This window comes from Anomalospiza imberbis, chromosome 7 (assembly GCF_031753505.1).
Source record: "Anomalospiza imberbis isolate Cuckoo-Finch-1a 21T00152 chromosome 7, ASM3175350v1, whole genome shotgun sequence".
Lineage (NCBI taxonomy): Eukaryota > Metazoa > Chordata > Aves > Passeriformes > Viduidae > Anomalospiza > Anomalospiza imberbis.
This window is the reverse complement of record NC_089687.1, coordinates 31798161-31819559: the sequence shown is the minus strand read 5'-3', so window position 1 is coordinate 31819559 and position 21399 is coordinate 31798161. Positions and strand designations below refer to the sequence as shown.

Sequence of the window (21399 nt, the reverse complement as noted above, 5' to 3'; positions counted from 1 at the left end):
GCTGTTACCCTTTAAAAAATACTAAAGACATGGCACACACTTCAGAGTGATGTAGCATTTCTTTGAACAGATTTCCAGTTTTTCCTATTAGTAGGAGGCTTGGCCCTCAGCATTTAAACCCGTGACCTAAACACGGACACGCACGTCAGGCTGTTTCACTAATCTCACTCAGCTGTCCCCTTCAGGGCAAAATCAGAAATCATACTTTGGCATGTGATCACTACTCTTCTGGCAGAGAAAAGGAAAATTTTATTGTGAGTTTATACAGGCCTAGAATATTTTAATCTTACTACCATGTCAACAGTGTTTTTGCTTCTAGTTTCAGTCAAAAATCCAAATCTACATCTGAATTGTTTTCTTTTTTGTAAACAAAGTGTATTTCTTAGTAGATCCAGTCTAAATAATAGACATTGGAATTGCCATCGTGACCAGAACCATTTATCAGCAGATATTTTCCCAGAGCAGCAAGCTTAACTACCCTAAAATTGATATTCACTGCCTTGAAAATTAAGGTCTTTGTGCAAGAGATGACATCTGTGACTACACTCATATCCAGTAAACAATGGAGCCTATAGGCAAATTCCTCTTAGAAAGTACTTTTTCATTCCCTGAAGTTGTGAGTATTGGCCACAAGAAACAAAAACCATAGCTGATTTCTAGGAAGCTTGATTCAGAAGTAGCCGCCTTGTTTCAGAGAGCCAGCCTGCATCTGGGCTCTCTGAACTCTGTTGTACTGACGTCAGTCAGTTCTGCGTGGTGGCTTATTGATTCCAAGAGTTAACAAGTTATCCTGACCTGGTAATTCACTCATGCTGCCTCATTTATTCTTGTATTTGTGCTGAATATTGAAAATCAAAAACTTTGACCAATCGCATTATTTCTTCTGAATTTTTGCATACATTAGGTAGCTGCCCTTGACCTTATATTTATCAATACTGGTCTTCGCATTCTTCAAAGTGATAATTTAGTATTTCAGATTTTTATTTCTAAGCACTTTTGTGTCACTCATACTCTCTCTTCAGATTCATTTCTACAGTCACTAAATAGCCATCTCCTACAGTAATAAATACTGGAAATATAAGTAAGATGGACACAACTACATACTGCAAGACTGTACAGACCAAGTTAGATTTAACAAAAATTCACAGAATTATGCAGGGTTTTGCTGTATTATGTTAGCAAAAGGGATTAATGTAAGGGTTTACTTTGCTTTGTGCCCGATAGTCTGCAGCACATTGCACGTAACACCAAATCATTTTATCTGTATTCAGAGAATACAGAGATCATGAGCCTTTGTTTCTCCTCTTCCTACAAGCAGATCCAGCCCTTGGAGAGTCTTGGATCACTGTTATTCATACACAGAATGAATGGGCTGAGTACCAAGATGTAGACACGAACACAGTTCTCATTTTAAATAATTTTCACTTTTATACTACAGAGTTATGCCAAATATATGCCAGTACAGGATTTGGTCTAGAAGATCTGTTTCAGATCCAACATATGTGTCAGAATCAAAGTAACACTGGGTCCCTTCCAACTCAGCTTATTCTGTGAAAACAGCAACATCAGATGCAAGAAATAATGTGACAAATCGTCACTCATGACACCTGTTATGACTTTTGGACACTTAATTCCAAATTCTGTATCTATCAGTCCAGCCTTTCCCCTTTTATTCCTCTGTCTTAGCCTTTAAACTGAAATTGAGGACAAACACTCCAAATTTCCTGTGACAGGAAGTGTCAAGTTTTGGATGACATACTGGCAGGTGCAAATAGCCCCACTCCAAGCATGGTAAAGATGCTGTGGGTCCTGCTGAAACCCCAAACCAAATACTAGCTGGACACCACCAAGAGCCAGCCTGGTGTCAGACAAAGAAGAGACAATTCACATCCTAGACTCCACGTCTTTCTGAAACTGAAGGCTATTCAAGGAAACAATAATTTTCAAATTTTTATCTTGAAAGACTTTACTCTTTAAACTTGGTGGAGTCATAACTAGAAACAGATTAATCATCTGTAATCAATTCCTTCACTGTTTGATTTTCTGCCCAGAAATTAGATCTGCTCCCATACAATAGCCTGTAAGGAAGATTTTAAAACCTATGACTTGAATCCTATCTTACTTTGGTATTTTTTTAAACTCAGATATGATGAAGGCACGAATAATATTGTTTGGAGAAGGAGCATTGTTCTTTTCTCCAGTATTCCAGTAAAGAGCTTTCATCCTTACCAATTGCTAAAATACCAAATACGGGTAAATGAGCACCAAAATAGTAATCTGCACTTCTGGAAGTATCTGAATTCAATATAAAAAGAAATCCATTCGTGTAAAGGTTCTTCCCCTTTACAGCCACTTCAGGAAGAGTTTGCTTAAGATCTGTTTCAGATCCAAGTAGGACTGAGGTTCCTGAGCTTTGTGTCTGCTTGCATGTAGGGCAAAATGTTTTTCTTCATGTCATCCCTTTTTCTTTCTTTTTTTTTTTTTAACTTGAAATGCTAGAGATTGTTATTTAGTATTTAAAGAAATGTGATTTCCACATACCTCTTTTTTGATGGGATGCCATTTTAATAATGAATAATATTTCAATATCATTACCACTGTGTTTAGCCATGTATTGCACCTGAAAACAGAGCAAGGCTATGACTGATTCTTGCCACTTCTTCCCTGGAGCACCTCTGGTCTCTGAGGCTTATTAGTAGATCTGTCCAGAAGCCATCAAAAGGTAAGATTCAAATTAATCCTTAGAGTAAAATGCACTGGAAAATTGTCAAAGTCAAAAATGTAACTCCATTTTTTAAGTGGATGACAAGTTCTTAATGAAACTTTGTAGTGGTTTTCTTTTTTTCCATCCTGATAGAGATAGCTTTATAAGCATGCAGTTGTTTAAAAGCAAAACCTAACTGAACAGAAATTATGGTGGCACCAGCAGATCAGAAAAATAGATTGGAAAGGTAAATAATATCTTGAGTTAATAAGTGGTGAGTAAATAAAATGCATGCAGCCTTCTCTTTGGAAAGACCAAAGGAATTGAAACTAGGTAAGCTTTCAAGGAACATGGAAATGGCTTATCAACATTTGCAGATTGTTAAGATTAGAGGCATTAAAACTAACAAACACTCTTGAAATACTACTTTGGGGAATGTGTAACCAGCTCTAGCCATTATTGTAACACTGAGATGGGAAACAGGCACTTACTTTGATTTCTAAATAAATTTAGCAGCAAGATGCAGAGTAATTTTGATCAGGAAATACAGATGTGTTAAGAAACAGACAATGTAACAGATTTAAAGCCTGATCTAAACACTATGTAGACGTCAATTCCAGAAGGGACAGAAAAAAAATAGGTAAGAGACATTTGCATTTGTTGCTAGACAAAACCTGATGCTATAAATTACCTTGTCACATATGCAGTCAGCTTTAGGCAGAACACCCAAACAGGAGCTTCTGAAATCAATTTTCTAGTCTGAAATTTCTTGAAAGTATTTTTTGTAACCTATAAGAACTTGCTGTGCTTACAAGCAGCCTACGCTAATCCTAGAAGATACAAGTCTTCTAATTTTCATCCAGTTCTGTGAGGAATTTGTACAATGTTAAAAACCTTAATTAAAACCATGAATTTTAATAGCAAAACCAGTATTCACAAGGCCCTTGGTGCACATTGTGCTGTGTATCAGATGTTAGATCTCATTTTCTTCTTTCCAATGATTAACTGAGGAGGTTTCAATAAAACAAAGTTGAAAAATGGCCATAACTGACATTTTTAATGAGAATTATCTACTACTGTAGTAGTAATTATGCTGAAACAGAGAAGATGGCCAAATTTTTTGGACAACTTCTATCAGCTTCTCAAGTAAAGGACAAACCTGGGTGCAAAGCTTGGGTTAGACACTCTGAAAGCAATAAGGAGCATCTTTGCTACCCACCAGCTTAGCCCAGCTTCAAAATCAATTTCACTTAGGAATTCATCCAAAACAGGGCTCTAGCTAGAAAATAAAATTCCTTGCATTGGCGTCTCTATTCCACAGGTACACTACAAAACCTACATATCTTTCCAAATCCTGAATGTCTGCTTGCACCATGTAAAATAATTCAGGTCACTGAAACCTCCTTGGGAACATAATTAGAGGAATCCTATTTCTGTAATAATAAGAACTGAAGAGGGCTTCTACTTCCCCAATTCAAGTGGCTTGTGATTGAGTAATAACAGATGCAAATGAAGAATTGGTAGGAGGGTGAGAGGATGGGTACTGGCCTTTTGCCACACACTTCTCCTGGCATTCCTCCAGCGTTAGGAAGTTGTTCTCATTGCCGTGGCATCCACCATATTCAAATACTTCACACTTGCGGCTTTTGATGTTGAAGAAATAGCGGATGTGGATGGCTTTGCACGGACCATCGTCTGCTTTCATGGCACAGAACGAGTGCACGAGCTTCAGTGGTGGCAAACCAGCACCTGGAATACAGAGGAGAAACAGAATAGCTGAGTTAGTTTGCTGCATAGCATAACTCCCAAATGAGATTTCTTGTGTGTTCTGCTAGAGAGGCACTGCACAACATCTGTCTGCAAAGCTCCGAGCACACTGAACAGATGTAAAAAAAAAAAAACATCATCTGCGTCGGAACACAAATTCCATTCGATCAGTTCAGATGTGTGGCTTCAATTTTCCACCAAAACAGCCCACAGTATAAACTTCAACTCCTCATCACAAGCCTCTAAACAGTTGTGGAGTGTGGCTTAGTCACACGAGCTGGGGTGCAATGCTGAATAACAAAAACACACAAAGACACAAAGACCACCAGGGTAGAAAGGTTTCCTTGGGCTCTCTTCCATGCACTGCTCCCGGAGAACTTGGCTCGTAAAGGATCTGCCAGGGAACAGTGTGGGATGGCCAGAGCCCTGCAGAGGGCATCCCTCTCCTGTTAGATGGCACTTCACTGGGACACAAACCCTGCTGGCACCACTGACAGGCACCAGACTCCTTTTCCTTTCATCTCATGTTCTTGCATTACAGCTTTCAACAGCAAACAACTAGAAAGTCAAGGCAAAACAAAGCTGAATGTTTTCAAATTGTGTCCCTTCTGTCTTTCAATATATATTTGGTCAGGGAATGTTGTGTATAAATTGTCATATGCATTGTGAAGAACCCTAGCAAGTTTCACTTGGTCAATGTCCATAAGGAAATTCTGACTAGCAGTCCAGTTCCTGATACTGCTCCCTTATAAATATGTGGTTTTCTATATTTTTCTGTTTTGCTTTTCCAAGGCAATATTTTACCCTAGAGTGTTTTGAAAGCTCTGCAGAGCTTGTGTGCTTGCCATAGGAGCCAGAAGAACAGACCTAAAGTTTTTCATTCATGCTCCTACAGCTAATTAGGACACTGATGTCTCAGAACATATATGCAAACATATCTATCTGTGCTCTTTGCAGTGGCCCAGGAAGGAGACAAAAAAAAAGAAAAAAAGAAAAGAGGAGTTTATATGATCATGTAATCATTATAGATTCCTACTATTACTAGTTTGTTTCCAGTATTAATTAAAAGAAGGCTTATGATATGGTGAAAAGGGAACTTGTGTACTTACTACCCACCTGCTCTGTGGATATCTAATTTTAGCATCTAAAATTTGTCTTATTATGCAATCTTTGAATTAAATTCTAAGAGCTGAGATAAATCCTCAGAAGTGCTGAGGTCCATGGACATTTACTATTTTTATTCCATTTGATTATAACTATCAAATTTACAGAAAAGAAACAAATTTCAGCACTAAAATATTTTCAAGAATAGCATTTAAGTCCTTGAAAAACTAGCAACCTGTATTACATGATTACTACCAACAGAACAATTGTAGCACACAATCAGATCCTCCAAAAGTGGACCATTTGGTGTTAAAATACATATAAAAAGGACTCAATATAATTTAAATTCTATGTAAATATTCAGTCCCCAAAATAGTTTGTGACTTATGCAATATTGGTGAAAATACATTTTCAGATTTTGAAGCTGGGTATAATAGATTTGAAAATATTATTGAAGACTGTACAATAGGAAACACTGATGAAATAAAATTATTAATTATAAGAGGTGTTAGATTTGGTAAACTTGCTGTGAAGCTCAGCTTGCCAAACAAGATTTCAGAAAGTTTTTTTCTTTCCAGTTTCATTAGCTGGGTCTTCCTGAGTCCACAAAGATTTTGTATTTAGTAGTCACAATAAATGCCAAGTTGCACTTCAAAGGTTCTAAAGTTCTTCAAAAGGCTTGAGAATCCTTTGGAAGGGACTTAAAAAGGTTCAACTTAAAAAGTTGAGAGGATACTTCATTGCAAAATGAAATTTTGGATTTCCCCTGCTTAGTACCAGGGGAAAAATTCCTTCAAAACACCAAAGTTTTCAGTAAGTTATCAAGTCACTCCTGAAATGCTAAAATCAAACACTCAGAGCTCCACAGAAACCAATCCAACTCAGATGTGTCAGGGTGAGGGCTGGCAGCTGGTTTCTGAACACATCATTTTCTCAGCACCTGAGAAATGAGATCCCCTCTGTGACATCTGCCAGTGGCCCAGTTCAGTCTACAAGAGGTTGTGAAAACTTACCAGGTTTCCTAACCACTGAAATTTCAGACACACAGTTATGTCAGCTCATTTTCTTGCTGCATTGCACCACCCCAATGCGGTGGGCTATCCAAACAAAACCAGTATGCAAGCATTGTTGCAAAACTACACCAAGAGGATGAACAAATGGCTTAGCAGAGTTCATCCTGGGAACTTTCTGGTCTCCACTCCTAGCCCCACTTCCCACCAGACCCGTGGAACAAAATCATTGTTTTGGTTACCTCCTAAGGCCTTTCCCCTGCAGTCACAGGGATGCTGTTAACCACCGTCAGATGTCCTGACATCTGCTGAGAACATAACGACTAACTGTGTCACACTTCTTGGCAATCTCTCAGTTCCCTAGGAATGCTAGAAAGCTGCCATAGATTGAGTAAAATCTGTACCCTGTCAAATCCCCAGGGGCCAAACCCTCCAACTCCAAACAGTAACCAAGTGACTCTGAAGAAAGAGGTCTCCAAGGGATTCATCGGAACTGAATCATTCTTCTGTCTGGAAACAGTGAAAGAATTTTCCCTATTATTTTACACCTGGGAACACTTAACTCACACAGATGATATAAAATTAGCTTTCCTTCTCAGATTAGAGCAGCAGATGAGAGGGCAAGCAGGAGTAGATCTGCATAGACACACATCTGCCTGTACTAGTTTCATTTGTGGAATATACCTTGACAAAATTAATAGTGTAAGGACTCATCCTCTGCTCTTGAACACTGGGAAAAAGTGGTATTACATTTTAGGTGCTGTGTGAAAAGCACAGGATATGACATTTAGTGCAGATGTCTGTCAGGAAAGTCAGTGAAAATTCCTCAGCAGAAACAGAGGAAGATAAGACTTGAACGACTGTTAATGGTGTTTCTCATCTAAGTGAAGTAAAATTCCAAACTGAAGCAATCGGTTCTAAGATTTCACTACTCTCCTTGTAAGACAGCCCTTTTTTTGGTAAGATAGTGCCTGAATATTCTTTATTATATACTAAATTTTTACTTCCTTCATGCATAGACAAAATAATTTAAACCCATATATATATATACACACACATGGTAAATCAGTTTCAATTTTCCAATTCACCATTCGTGGCTTGCAATTCAAGGCTGCTGCAGGTGAGAAGGATGTTTTCTATATTCTCAGCCTTGATTTTGGGCTCTCCAAGTTGCTTCCCTGGCTGCTTGAAGCCTTGGTGGTGCAGCAGCTGCCCTGCACTCACTGTATCACCTCAATAGCCCAAACCTCTGTCTGCTTTCTTTTTATTGGAAAATTTTGTCTCCTCTTAATTATCTCCATACTAAATAAACTCATCTCTTCCCATCTTTTTATTGGCCTTGCTTTGTAATCCTCTCATAACTCTTATTTGGATGATTCCTATTGGTCTGGATTTCTGGTAAAATGTGCTGTGGAGAATGGAATATAATCCCCTATCTGACGCATTACTAGTGGCAAATAGAGTGGAATAATCATCCTTTGGTTTTTTCCTAAATCCAACACAAAATCACTTGCCTTTGTTTTTAAAACAACATTGAATTAATTTTGTAATGCTCTGTAACTTCCATTGACTTTCCAGCAAATAGAACCTTGTTATAGAGATACTTCAACATTAGTTTTCTATCTTGTATTTATGATTGCATTAATTCTCCTTCTTAACTATAGCACATTGCATTTGTCATTAAAAAAAATTATTTTAGCCCCTCATGTTAGATCTGGTTCTGTTGGATATTTATTACTCATCCAATTTAGACATCTGGTCCAAATATATGAAGAATTCCTGAATAATTGTAGGACTGTATTAGCCTAGACCAAGATCATTTTGTTATAAATACATTAAATAATGATTACAGCTGGTGTTCACTGTCACACAGAAGTTATTACTTCCCATACTAAAACTGAAAAAAACCCCAGCAAAATCTCCTCTCCCCCTTTTTCCTCCCCCTCCTCAACTTTTTAATGTAATGACTTCCTTACATCAGCTGCATGAGCCCTAAACACCCATTGCTGTGTTCTAAGAGTCACTGCACTCCCCAGTCTGTCTTAAGACCAAAGTAATGGTCAAAAAAGCCCATGAAATGGCTGACAATGAGAATGACCTCATTACAGTTATTTTTTTGTCACTACTTTCTTCCTCCAGTCCTTCAGCCTTCTTGCTTTTTGCAGCTGTTCAACAAGATGGGGCCAAGACTGTCCCTACACAGCACAGCCATTCTCACTTTTGTTGTCACTCTCGTGGCAGCTTTTGCCACTCAAGGGGACAGTTTGGACACCACTCCTCATTTCAGTGCAGTCATTTCTGCCCTGGAAGAAGCAGTTTTTCTCTAATAAGCTGCACCCATCCCTGAACACACGGGCTGTGGGTGATCCAGGCAAGGCTCTGTTATCACTTCACCAGAAAGCAGGGCAGTATTACAAAAGCAGGAGTGGTGAATAATGTCTCTCATCCTCTTCCATTAGTACAAGTGAAAACAATGCCTTTCCTCTGGATGTAGGCATAACAAAAGACTCTAATTTGGCTTTCAGACTCTTGTGGATAATCTGCAGGATAAAAAGTCCTCCTTTTAATTAGAAAATGAATCAATTTCTATACTAGACATGCAGCATAATAAATATGAAAGGCAAGTGTGTTATGGAGGAGGTGCTTTTCAGAACAGAGAGATATGAATTGGGAGAATAAAGATCACGTATATTTCTGAATTTTTACGCAAAAATACTTTGTTTTCGTTTGCTTAGGTTATGTGTTCTTAACTTTATGAGAATTTCCATGGTTATCCTTAATTATAAAGATATGCTGTCATCTTTGCAGCCTTCCTGGGCAATGTCTCCCTTTGATAAGTGGTATCAATACTAAGCACCTTGTCACTAATGAATAGCTGTTTCTTTCCTCTCCATCTTTGTCAATTTGACAGCTTCCCACCCACACACTGTTCAGTGCTCTTCCTACCCTGTGTTTCCTACATTTTTTTTATAGGCGGGCACATTTATTCTTGGCAAGCTTTCCCATATGAATAAAAAGCACATTCAATTTGTGAGTCATTTTCTTCAGGCTTTGGAACATCAGCTAAAAGTGCTGCCTACCACATAAGGGATTAATGAAAAATATACATAACCTGGTTATTTTTATACCTTTCATTTTTGTTATTACACTTATCTATTGATGGAAAAATTACAGACTTTGCTGGAAGAGAACAAATTAAAATTACACCGGGCTTGACCCTGCAATCTTGATTATTACTGTAATAAAAATAGACAGAATCCCACCTCTTAAATTCACTAAGCACTTGTACTCAATGTGATCCAAAAGTATGACATTAAAAATAATGGATGTACATAATTAACTTTATCATTTAATACCTGAAATTTATGGAATGCTGGGGTAAAATTTCACTGCTTTATAATCATCTAACTTCAAAAATAAATGTTATCAATTATATTGCAGCCCACAAAATTTCAACATTTAAAGCCTGAGTCCAGAAGTTAAATCTTGAGAAACCACAAATAAAATTTTAATTAACAACAATCTAAATATTTAGTTAAAACAGCACAGCAAAAACTTCTTTATTGTAAACACTGCAACTGAGTCCTCAGTTGTCACAAAACCAGCATCCTAGTTTAATATCTAAGCCCCACATCTGGTGGGTTTTTACTTCAGAACTAAAGCCAGAAGTTCAGAATTGTTTCTCATACTAAATCAGTTAGTGGTCACATAATCCTAAGTAACCAGTTGCAAAATAACCAGTGAAAAAATAATCCCCAGTAAAATGACTATTCAATTTACTTGAGCTTATTTACTTATTTTCTTTTATAAACAAAGCAAATAGAGGAAAAAAAAATAAGCCATCAGATTTCTCGTTATGGTGACAAAGTGTGCAAGCTGATTTAGCCTTCATGACCTGCAAGCTTGGCTGAGAATTTATACAGCATTAAGAGTGGTGGGGCAAAGATAAATGTGGCTTTACCCTCAAACAAAAAAGGGAATTTTTGTACTTCAGAGTTTAAAAGAAACAAGTTTATTCTGAATGAACCAGTCTTCTCTACACAGCCATTCTAGGCATGCACTTAACCTGGAACATCACATATTTTAAATTGTAGTGACTAATTGTGACATGGTCCTATCTTAATATAGCCATGACTGTGCACAGCTACTATTTCTGCCTCAAAGAACACTGCTGCAGAAGTCTGATAGAGAGTAATAATCTGGATGGAATTAGGAGAAAAGATAACAAAAATGTTCCCCTTAGCTGCACTTTCATTTGCACTTCAAAATCAGACTTGCCAAACAAAAGCATCTACTTCAGAGTCCTCTGCAGCTTAGGGAAGTGATCACAGTTTCAAGTCATTTCCTTAAAGGAAAAAGGAATATTTTACTGTGGCCCCAGCAATGTATTTTCCCCTCATCTTTCTCAGAATTGTTTGGGAAGAAATTGAAATTCCCTTCACAGTGATATCCAATCTAGAATTCTGACAAATCTCGATTTCAGTGAAGCAAACAATGATCTTACCATGGTGAATAATCAAGAAAATCCTCTTTTCTAACAGTCACACTGCTTTTCTAACAAAAATTTTTAACTGGTGAGTTTTTAGTCATAGAACTGTAGAATATCTTGAGTTGGAAGGGATTAACAAGGATCAAGTCCAACTCCTTTATTTATTCAGTGATATCAAATCACTTGGGCAATACAAAGATCTGTGTTAAGGCCCAGGAAAACTACCAGGACAGTAATTGTATCATCTTTAAATCCAGCTTTGCAAATTAACTGTGACTCAAGAGATCTGTGTGTGGAACAGAGCAACATCAATCTACAATGGTATTAGTCATATTTTTTTTACTTTTTCTGGATGAGGAAATAAAGCCTGAGTTAACCAGCTCTATGTTTCCTTGCCTGAACATTGAACATTTCCATGCTCCTAAAGCAGAGCTTTAAAGGAATCATCTTGATATCGAATCCAGTGTTTGATTAGGATTAGATGTTCCAAATAGCTTGGTAAACAGAAGCTCCAGCAGAAGGCAATTTTGCTAAATCTTGATAATTCTAAGCATCTCTCTCTTACTTAGAGGCCATTTTTAGCTTAGTCTCAATTTTCAAAGTTTCCCACAAAACTTCTCAAATACATTTGCAGTGCATTTTAACATAGTGGGCTTTGTTGTTTGAGTGTTTGGCTTTTGTTGGTTGAATTTTAAGAGTTTTCTAGGATCTCTTACCCACAGCAAGCTCCTCTTTGCTGCCATCCAGCTCAGCAGTTGCGTGCCCGGCGATACAGAAGAACAGCAAGATAAAGGGTGGAGGTAAGGAATGTCCCTCTTTTCTTCCTTTCATCTTCCCTGTAGGACAAAAATGAGAATGAGTCAGGTTCCTTGAGTGTTCTGCAGAAGTCATCAGTGGGGCAGTGCACAGCCCTGCAGGCAGGCACACAAACTGGGAGCTTTGGAGAGAACGTGAGCTCTTTTAGTATCATCTTCTTGTAAGCACAATGAAACACAAGACAAGGATTGCAGCTGTGCTCAGCAGATTGCAAGTCTCCTACCCCATCTCCAGTCCAGGTTAGAGGCACTGCTATTGCTTTCATTCTAAGCCCCAGCTGAAACCACCTCCTGGAGCACATCATGACATGAAATGTAACACTTGATGCTTTTAATGTCCTGGTGCTAATTACACAATGTAGTATTGCTTGCCGAGTCAAATTATCCCAAGTTTTACTCCACCTGCAGGACCTAGATTCATTACCAGAACATGTTTAACAAATATTTAATCAATTTATAATTACCAAGTTCCTGGACTCTTGAGTAAGTTGCATTTCAGAGGAATCAGTGAACTTTAAGTAGGATTTTGAATCTCGTACGTCTCTTTAATACCAAGAGCATCACTTAAGTTCAGAGCTATTATTTTTCACTTAGAATCAGTGCAATCATTGACAGAAGAAAAACAATTTTATTCCATGGCAGCTGACACGTTCAGGTTGCTGAAGATGAGGTTACACATACAGACATGAAATTAACTCTAGAAAACTTTTGCTTTAACTTTTTAGAAATATATATTTTCCAACTAACTAAAAGGTCCTTAAGGATTTCTGGGTTTTTATTAGAGAATAGACCCCATACCTTTGCTGTTACCAACTGATCAATTCCCTATTTCTAATCCCTAGTTCCCTACCCTCTTCTCTTAAAGTAAAATACTATTTTTTTGCTATATTAATTAATAATAAGTAAATAAAACCTAAAAATCTAAGGGGTAGGAAGTTCCTAGACTACAGACACTCTTTGGTCTTGAGTGCTGCCTACATGCCTGTGATGACAGCATGGTCTTCACTAAATCAGAGCCACAATTCTCATTTCACCCTAGAAAACCTACTAATTTTTCCCTCTTGCATACTCAGTGTTTTCCCAGCTTGCAGCATATAGTAAAAAAGAAAATTAATTCTTAAAAGCAACTCTTGGTGAAATCACGAGCACCTCACTATTTAGGTATTTTTTTAATTTGACAATGCCCTTTGGAAGGCTTCAGTATATAATGTAGTGAAAAACACTGACTTCTTCCTTTTTTCTCTTTCTTTTATAACTGAACAAAAGTTTTGGTTTTAAAGTAATTTCTATTTTAGCCAGAAAATATGACCATGGTAAATTGCACATCATAATGTGTTCCTGCCAAAACAAACAAAAAATTGCATGACTTTGATTCTTTCTAGACTCAATTATTAAACAACTTCTACAGGAAAAAATAAAAGGCTTTTTCCACTTACAGTTTGGCAAAACATTTTGCAAACTAATACAGATCTCATTTTGTGCTTTTAATCATGATTTAAAAACCTTTCCTCAAAGACTATTCTTTAATTCTGTGAACAAATTCAGAAATGGTTTTCTAGCAGAGATGGAATAACCTCTCTTGGATTAGAAACCAATGCACAATTTTTGAAATATTCTGTAAATGGAAAAAATGAGCAAGAGCTAGAGTATTTTTCAAAGAAAGAGAAGTAGCATCTTTCATTATAATTCTAACTGTAACTCCAGTTTTACAATCCTTTATATACAAAGTTTTTTAGTACCTGACCTTGGAGGAATTATGCATTTCTATCAAAAAAAAAAGTTAAAAAAAGAGTTACAGCAAATCTTTTAATTCACACCTTATAAAAAGTCCAGTCATGCTTTAAAAAAGAAAGTAACTCTGCACATGGTAATCTGAAGTTGTCTAAAACTGTCTTTGTGATTTGAGAGACATCTGATTTATGATGTTAGTTTGACATCAACTAAAGTTAAAATAAATCCAAACAAATAAAAATGGTATTGAGGGAAATATTAATTTAAAAATTCAAAGAACCACACAGACAATTAGCAATTAAATATAAACAAAGTTGGTGACAGTTTGCATTTTTCTAGGCTCACTTAAAGACAAAATACCATCAAATATTCATATTTGATACTTAGATATAAAGTAATAACTTTCAAACTGCCTGGCTCCAGTGAGGTCACTGGAATAAAAAAATTACAAAATGCAGTTATTGTTTTTAAAATTACATGGAAAAGAGCAAATTTCTAGCACATTGTTTTCCTTAGAAGTAATCATTGGCACAATTGTGGCTCTTCATAAAGGAACTTACTAATTATCCACAACCTCGGTAACCCATGAATTAATTCCATGTTTGTCCCTGAGCCCTCAGTTTCCATGTTTGAGTTTTTCCAAACATGCCATCAAAATTCTCACTAGTTCAGCAAAACTCTATTTGAATTTGGTTTTTCCTTCTTCCAGGAATCCCCAGAGTATAGATCTAGACTGCAAAATTTAGTAATCCGTTTTTAGTCAGTTATCCCGTATTCTCAAAAGCTGTTCCCCAAGCAGAACACAGGCAATCAGGCAGAAATGGAAATCCTTAATAAATTCCTAATTTTTTTTTTTTTCACTTGGAAATAGAATTCTGTGTATCATGAGCTACCATACAGCATTGCCACTATGTGTCCATGAGGACAAATTACTGCATTTGTACGGAGAACAAAACCCTTACCAGGGTACGGTATTTCTATTCTTCCACTCAACTCCTACATTTCCCTTAAAAGGAAGGGTCAAAAGTGTGTCAAAAGCTGGGCATCTCCACGCTTGGGCCAGCTCCCAACAGGAGCAGTGCAGGCTGTGCAGCAGCATATCTGCCTTGCTGCAAGGTCTCCTGAGCAAACACAACCTCCTTTATCTTCCTGCTGACCTTCCCTGGAGGTCACACAGGCCCAGAACATTGGGGTCAGGCTTGGGTGGAGGTGGGATGAGTGGGGTGAAGGTTTTGGTAATAAAATGCTTAAATTCTTCTGTAGTTTAATTATATCTTCTTATTCCTAAAGGAAGAATGAAATCCCAGATCAAAGTGTACTTGGCACTGGATTTTCAATTAAAACCCAAACCCTCTAGAAGAAGTCCAGGTTTTCTGACTGGATGTTCAGCTGCCCAGTAACAGAACTTTAAAGCTGTAAGCCTCTTATGGTATTGGTGTAACTTTTTTTAAAACATTCCAATTTTGTTGTTGTTGTATTTGTATGGAGTGCAAGACTCAAAATACTTCGTCTATGATATTTGTCTCAGTAAAATGTCAAATGCACACATTAGTGAAATACTATCATGAGAAAAATAGGAAATGTTTCAATTTAAATAGGTCATGTTTAACTGTCTGATTATTTCAGCCACATTCTGAAAACTTCCGAGAGTAAATAAAGCCTTTTCCTCCACAAGGATTCTAGCTTAGGACAGCCAGGCATCAATCCAGCATTAATATTCCACATCATTGTGTCATTAATGTATATTTCATACAGACATTTCCTTAGGAACTGGCATTCTACTGCTCCCAAACTCTCCACCTTTTAATGAGACATTTTATAACAGACAACAAGAATTTTACTTGACAAAGGAGATCAAAGGTCTGTGGGTAATAATTGGCACTGATTTATTTACTGATTTAATTAAGTGCTTTCATTTAGTGCCATTAGCTTCCCTCAGGCTGAAATACAGGTAGCCAGGGCAGACCATAAGCAATCAAGGAAGCCCCCAGTAACAGATCCTTACTACCTGGCCTTATAATCAAGCCTTTTTCCTCCTGACACCCAAAACAAAAATAGAAGGAAGATCTCAAGATTTTTTTTTTGCCAAAAGCAGAAAAGCATAAAACACAGTGTCTTGTCCATGAAGCTTGCAGCCTTTGGAAACAGGACTTTTATTTTTTTTTTTTAACCTAGCAGTCTCTACAACACCAATGTCTATAGTTCCCTGAATGTTTAGGCACAAACTTTTTTTTTTCCTCCAGTGTGGCATTTATCTCTAACACACTAACTGGAAAAAATAAATAAAAGTAATGTTTCCCATAGTAGCCAAAAAGAGACATCCTTAGAAAAAGGCCTAAAGTGACATTGCAATGCCCATAAAACTGACTCATTCACACTGACAGCCCAGGAAACAGAAACACACACAGAAAAAGGCAGATGATATAATTGAGGAATTAATAGCAAAAGGTAGGATCTGCATAGCCAGAGGTCCATTTTAGCACAGCCTAAAATTAAAGATTAAAAGGTTCAACTAGAGAGGATGATAACACTTCTGATATAAAAGCAGCCCTTCTTCAGTTCACTATGGTTCAGAGGCATTGTCTTTGCCCTGTGGTATCTTGCACTGCCTACTAGGACTTGTGTGACAAAGGTTTCATTAGTCTTATCCACAGCATTGTCTCCCAGCTGGCAGAGTCAGTGATCCCTAAAAAAATTATTTTATTACATGTGCTGGTTTGGAGCTGTTTTCGCATTCCCTCAGCTGTAAATATGAAGAATGGAGTGAGTAGGAATTCCACCACCTCTGTTCTGATGGTGATACCTGAGTCAGTGTTGAGCTGTCAATTAAACTGATTTCCACCACAGCCTCGTGCTGTCACAGCAGCTTTTTAAGTTCAAGCAGTGCACTGTGAATCATGAGCATGCAAACATTACTGACTGAAAGGAAAAGCTATGAAAATCCCACCCCCCATTCCAAATTACGTCCCTTTTCCTGTGCCCTGCTGTAGCAGCTCTCAGTCTCTGTCAGTCCTGGGACCCGGGACTCCATCCACTTCCTCCAAGAACTTCAAATTCCTTCTTGTCATGAAAGACAATATTGGTTGGTTGCCTACCTTTCACCATTTGTCATAAATGCTTTGCTGCTGCACTATTCCAGTCTCTGAAATTACCTAGTGAGAACTGGAAAGTGAAGTGAAAACTGGGAACTGTGGGGAAAATTTGGAAAAACAAATGTTTTTATTAGCTTTTATGCTGAAAAGTTGTATAACCTGATGTCACTGTTTCAAATTTAAACTCCCACCTTGTTTCTGCTTTTATGAAGGTTGTAAGTGCTGCTTTCCAAGCACACCTGATAAAAGAACTGAAAAGAAAGACCTTGTCATATTTTGAAATGGAAATATATTAAAAAAAAAAGTTAATTAACAAACCCAGTGCAAGAAGTCCCTTCTTTCTTATATGCCCATAGACCTCTTGCCTTTCCATTGTCCTTGTTAACTTCTTTCACTCTCGCTTTAAAACTGTCTTCCATTTTCCCAGCTTAGGTCCAGGACCTACTTTTTCCCTTCTGCTGGTCTGTTCACATCTGGCACTAGGTACTTCTGCCATCCTGTCTCCATCCAACTTCTCTTGTGACACAGCTCCAGACTCTAAATTCCTCCTCCACTGAGTTGTTCTTCGTGGCTGGCTCAGTCAGGTGTCCCAACCATGGTATCCATGACCCAAGAGCTAAGAACTGGATATAATCAGGTAGGCAGAGCTCTAGTGACAGTAAGCCTTGGCTACAGAAACTGGCAGACAATTTTCCTAACTCCCTGACCAAGCACTGCAGAGCACCTGATGCAACAGTCGAAGTGAATTATAACTTCTGAAATTAAGACTGATTTATTAAAATGACTGCAGTTTTTACAGAACCACTGGGTTTGTCTACAGCAAATCATATAACTAGTTCATTTCCATTTTGATATAGATTTCAACAGGGAAAAGAAATCTTTTGCTCCTACCAAAATATTTTTACATGTGGACTAAAACAAATAATTTGTTTACATAATTTCATAAATCTTAATTAAAAAAACACACTCAGGCCTGAACTGCTCAGACAGAAACTACCCATTGGTAGCAAAAATATTGGCCATCTGATCTTATTTTCAAACAGGGAATGCTTTCAGTATCCCAAGAAAAACTGCTCCAGAGCACAAGATCCACTAGCAAAACAAACAAGCAGCAATATTATTTACATCTAAGCACTATAAAGTGTCTAGCCTGTTTTTTTCCTAGCAGTTCGGACTGAAAAAGTCCAGCCCATGTGTTATGAATATACAGAAGTTAATTTAGACATCAATTAACTTAGCACAACCTGCTTTTCTAGTGAGGAGAGTAATTTCAGCACTATATTATATATATGTAACCCAGTGGTGTGTAATTTCCCATTTGAACACACTGTGGAAGCATGACTACTCAATCAGGTGCTGAAAACACCAGAGGCAGGCACAGGAGGACACTACTGCCACAGTGATGCCTCTTGTCACTGGTTTTGGTCATACCCATTCACCTTTTGTCACCTCACCATCACATCAATCACACTTCCACACAGGTTCAAAATCCAAATTTCCCTGCTCTGTCAGGCAAGTTTAGCTCACCTGGTCTAAGTTCCCAGCTGGGGACACCACAGACACTTTTCCTGCAGTGGATATGACTGTCACACACGTTAGAATTGCTGAAACTGCCTTCAGTGGGAGCCAGCCAGGATTCAGACTGCCTTAGATTATTACCCTACAGCCACTTTAAACCAACATGAAATAACAATGCCATAGAAAAAAAGGATTGCATTCCCTTCATCTCCCACAGTGCCAGCTCCTCTGGACATAGAGCAAATGCCAACGTGCTTTCTTGAAGTTCATAAAAACAATACCAACTGAGTATTTCCTTTACATAAAATCTGTATTTCTAACTTATTTGCTGCAACTGCTCTTTTCAATGCAGTTACATTAAAATTAGTTCTCTTGGAATGCTTTATTTTCTGAAGGAAGGTTAAATTTTCTGAAAGAAATTTGAACTTTCTTGTGGTCCAAATTATACCCTGGCGGTCAAAAGCCTAGTTTTATTTTCTCACTAAACTGTAAATCTAATTACCTGATTCAGAGCCTCACTCAGTTACTCATAAGGGAAGGAGGCAGCGATACTAAAGCTGGAAATAAACAGCTGTATTAACAGCACAGGAAGCAATTAAAAAACCAAACAGAGAGAAAATGAAAAGGATTAAAATAAATCTATTTTGCTCTGAAGTAACTGTGAGGGGAAAGGAATAATACAATTCTCCATATGGTTTTGCTTCATTCTGTCCCCAGGGGTACTCTGCCCCCATGGTAAAGTTAAAATAGTTTCATAGGACAAACATACATAATTAAGTTATTTGTCCCTGTTTTTCAAGACAGTTTTCCTGGTTTCACTGTGAAGAGCAACTTCAGATAGGTAAGAGCCCATCAGCCCCTCCTGACTCTCTGGACAGAAAGTCTGACTGTTCAGAATGTAGCCCAAACAAGCAACACCATTAACTACTGGAATTTGACAGATTTTAAACCCTTTGCTCCAAAATGGAGATATGACAGTCATGTAAACCTCAATACTGTGAAGTTCTACTCATATTTTTTTTTAATTTTATTTTCTTCTTTCTATACAAATGCTTTGAGTCCTTCCAGCAGACATTCTCAGAATGAACTGAATGCACACCAACACAATTATGACAGTAAAAAAGCACTTAAACCACCTTATCTTACAATGCGAGCTAAAATTACTGCCAGAATCATCTTTTTTAAAGTAAATGTAGATATTAAAGCAACTTTCCAGAATGTGAAATACTGTGTAACAGTTTTCTTTTTCCAGAGGAGATTTAATTTTTTTTTTTCAGAAGCAAACCTAATCCCACTGATATATCAGTGGGAAAAGTCTGTGTTCTGTGCTCTAAAAGTGATCCAAGATGCACAGAATCAGAATAACATAAAGGATATCAGTGCCCCTGTGCTGGTGAACACCTGGGTACCAGTGTCTGTTTCTGTTTATTCATTTAGAAGACTTATTTGAGAAACAAACAGTCCTTGCAGGTAGAACTGGAGCTGAGTAATTCTCCTTCTCTAACTGTGGATCTGGACATGTTCTGAGCATCTGCTAGGTTGCTCCTTCTTTTACACCTTTGCTTTGCTTCCAAGATCACTTTTCCTTCAATTTCTTAAAATTACCTCTTCCCAGAAAACTGCCTCCTTTTAGAATGTTGTCCCTCACGTCCCTATAGATCTAAAACGGACAGCAAAGAGTCCAAGTTTTTACCACTGGGCTTTCAAGATTACTCTCCAATGAGATTAGGGATAGATAAATTCAGTGCCATTAAATATCTATCTGTCCTGAGTCAGAAACATCAAACTCTAATTCAGCATTTAGAATATTACTAGATGAATAACAATTAAGTTTTCATGAGCAATATTAGTAAATGTGGGCACTGCACTAAAAAGCTAAATGCACCTTAAATGTCACATGGCTACACCAGAGAGCTGAAATGCTTTAAAACTCAAAATTACAAACTATGCAATGCACAAAGTGAGGACAAACACACAGATTACTGAAAGGCAATTTGAAGGGCACTCGGTGACTCTATAGCATAAAAGTCATAAAATATTCAAATAAATGGATTTATCAAGCAATTGGCCATGTGGTTGCTCGTTAATGAATCATTTCACATGGGGCATTATTTGACAGAAGAAAAGGTCAGAGCAGGATGTGCTTTAATAACCTTTACCTCCTCAGCATTGTTCTGTGTACACTACACACAAAATAAACTTGATTATAATTCTCAAATTCAGCTTAAACAATAATTCAGAGGAATCTGCTGTGGACACAGATATTGGCTGCCTTCACAGACAGTAATAAATGTCTCCTAGTGAAATTAAATAATGGGCAGAAGGCTCTAAAGGGCAAAGGCTGACAGCTTTGCCCAAGTAGGTGCCTAGCAATTCCTCCAGCATGCCCTTGCTGTCCCTATCTGCACTGACAGCTGCACTTCCTGTCCTGTGCCTGCCCATAAGACACTCAGGAAGGAAGGTTTATATCTTTACATGTTTCCCATGACACTTTCATGGCTAATTCCTGGAGCACTGAGTCAGACTGACCATCCACACACTCCTCCCCCAATCCAAATTGCTATTTTTCTCCCTACCTCTAATTTCCCATTGTTATGGGTTTTCTCCTCATTTAAATTGCAATTTTTTAACATATTAGCCAATTCTAGCAACATTTTAAAACACCAGCTAGTATCACTCCTTTGTTTTACACAGTTACTAAAAATGAAGTTTACATCAATTATTCTAAGTAAAATATTACAAAAGGCACCAAAAACATTCTCGTTTTTTGGGGTGCAGCATGTGTTTGTTACACTGATACGACTGGATGCCTCATTCACTAGTCTCTTGTAAATTTCAAATATATTGTGAGTGAAATTGCCTTATGCCTTAACAGCTTAATTTGATTCTCCTAAAATCTTCCTGTACTTCTCAAAATATTAATTGCTTCAGATGTTGGTTGCCTCAGACTGATTTGAAACAGCCTGACAGAGCACTCTGCTTGAATCAAGCCTCTTGGATCCACTGCAGTGGAGAAATTGCTCCAAAAAAGCAAGAGCTTTTCTTCAAACTCAAGCTATTGATCAGAATTAGCTTATTCAGCTTTACGATAGCTTCCTTTCCAAGAACTGACTTAGGGCTTAAAATACCTGAGACTGAGATTAGGGCAACCAAATGTTGGTTGTATTAA

The 21399-nt window shown here is 37.6% G+C and overlaps 1 protein-coding gene across 6 annotated transcripts in view; it reads right to left on the bottom strand.

Annotated features, from left to right (window-relative positions):
- Window positions 1-21399, bottom strand: part of TFPI (tissue factor pathway inhibitor) — a 64448-nt gene that overhangs the window by 12702 nt on the left and 30347 nt on the right. For 4 of the 6 annotated variants that reach the window (XM_068196391.1, XM_068196392.1, XM_068196395.1 and 1 more), the window contains 2 exons: window positions 11791-11910; window positions 4253-4453 (listed from right to left, as the gene is read on the bottom strand). In XM_068196391.1, the coding sequence (XP_068052492.1) occupies window positions 4253-4453; window positions 11791-11910 (321 nt within the window). The other 2 variants (XM_068196394.1, XM_068196396.1) reach the window with 2 other exon arrangements.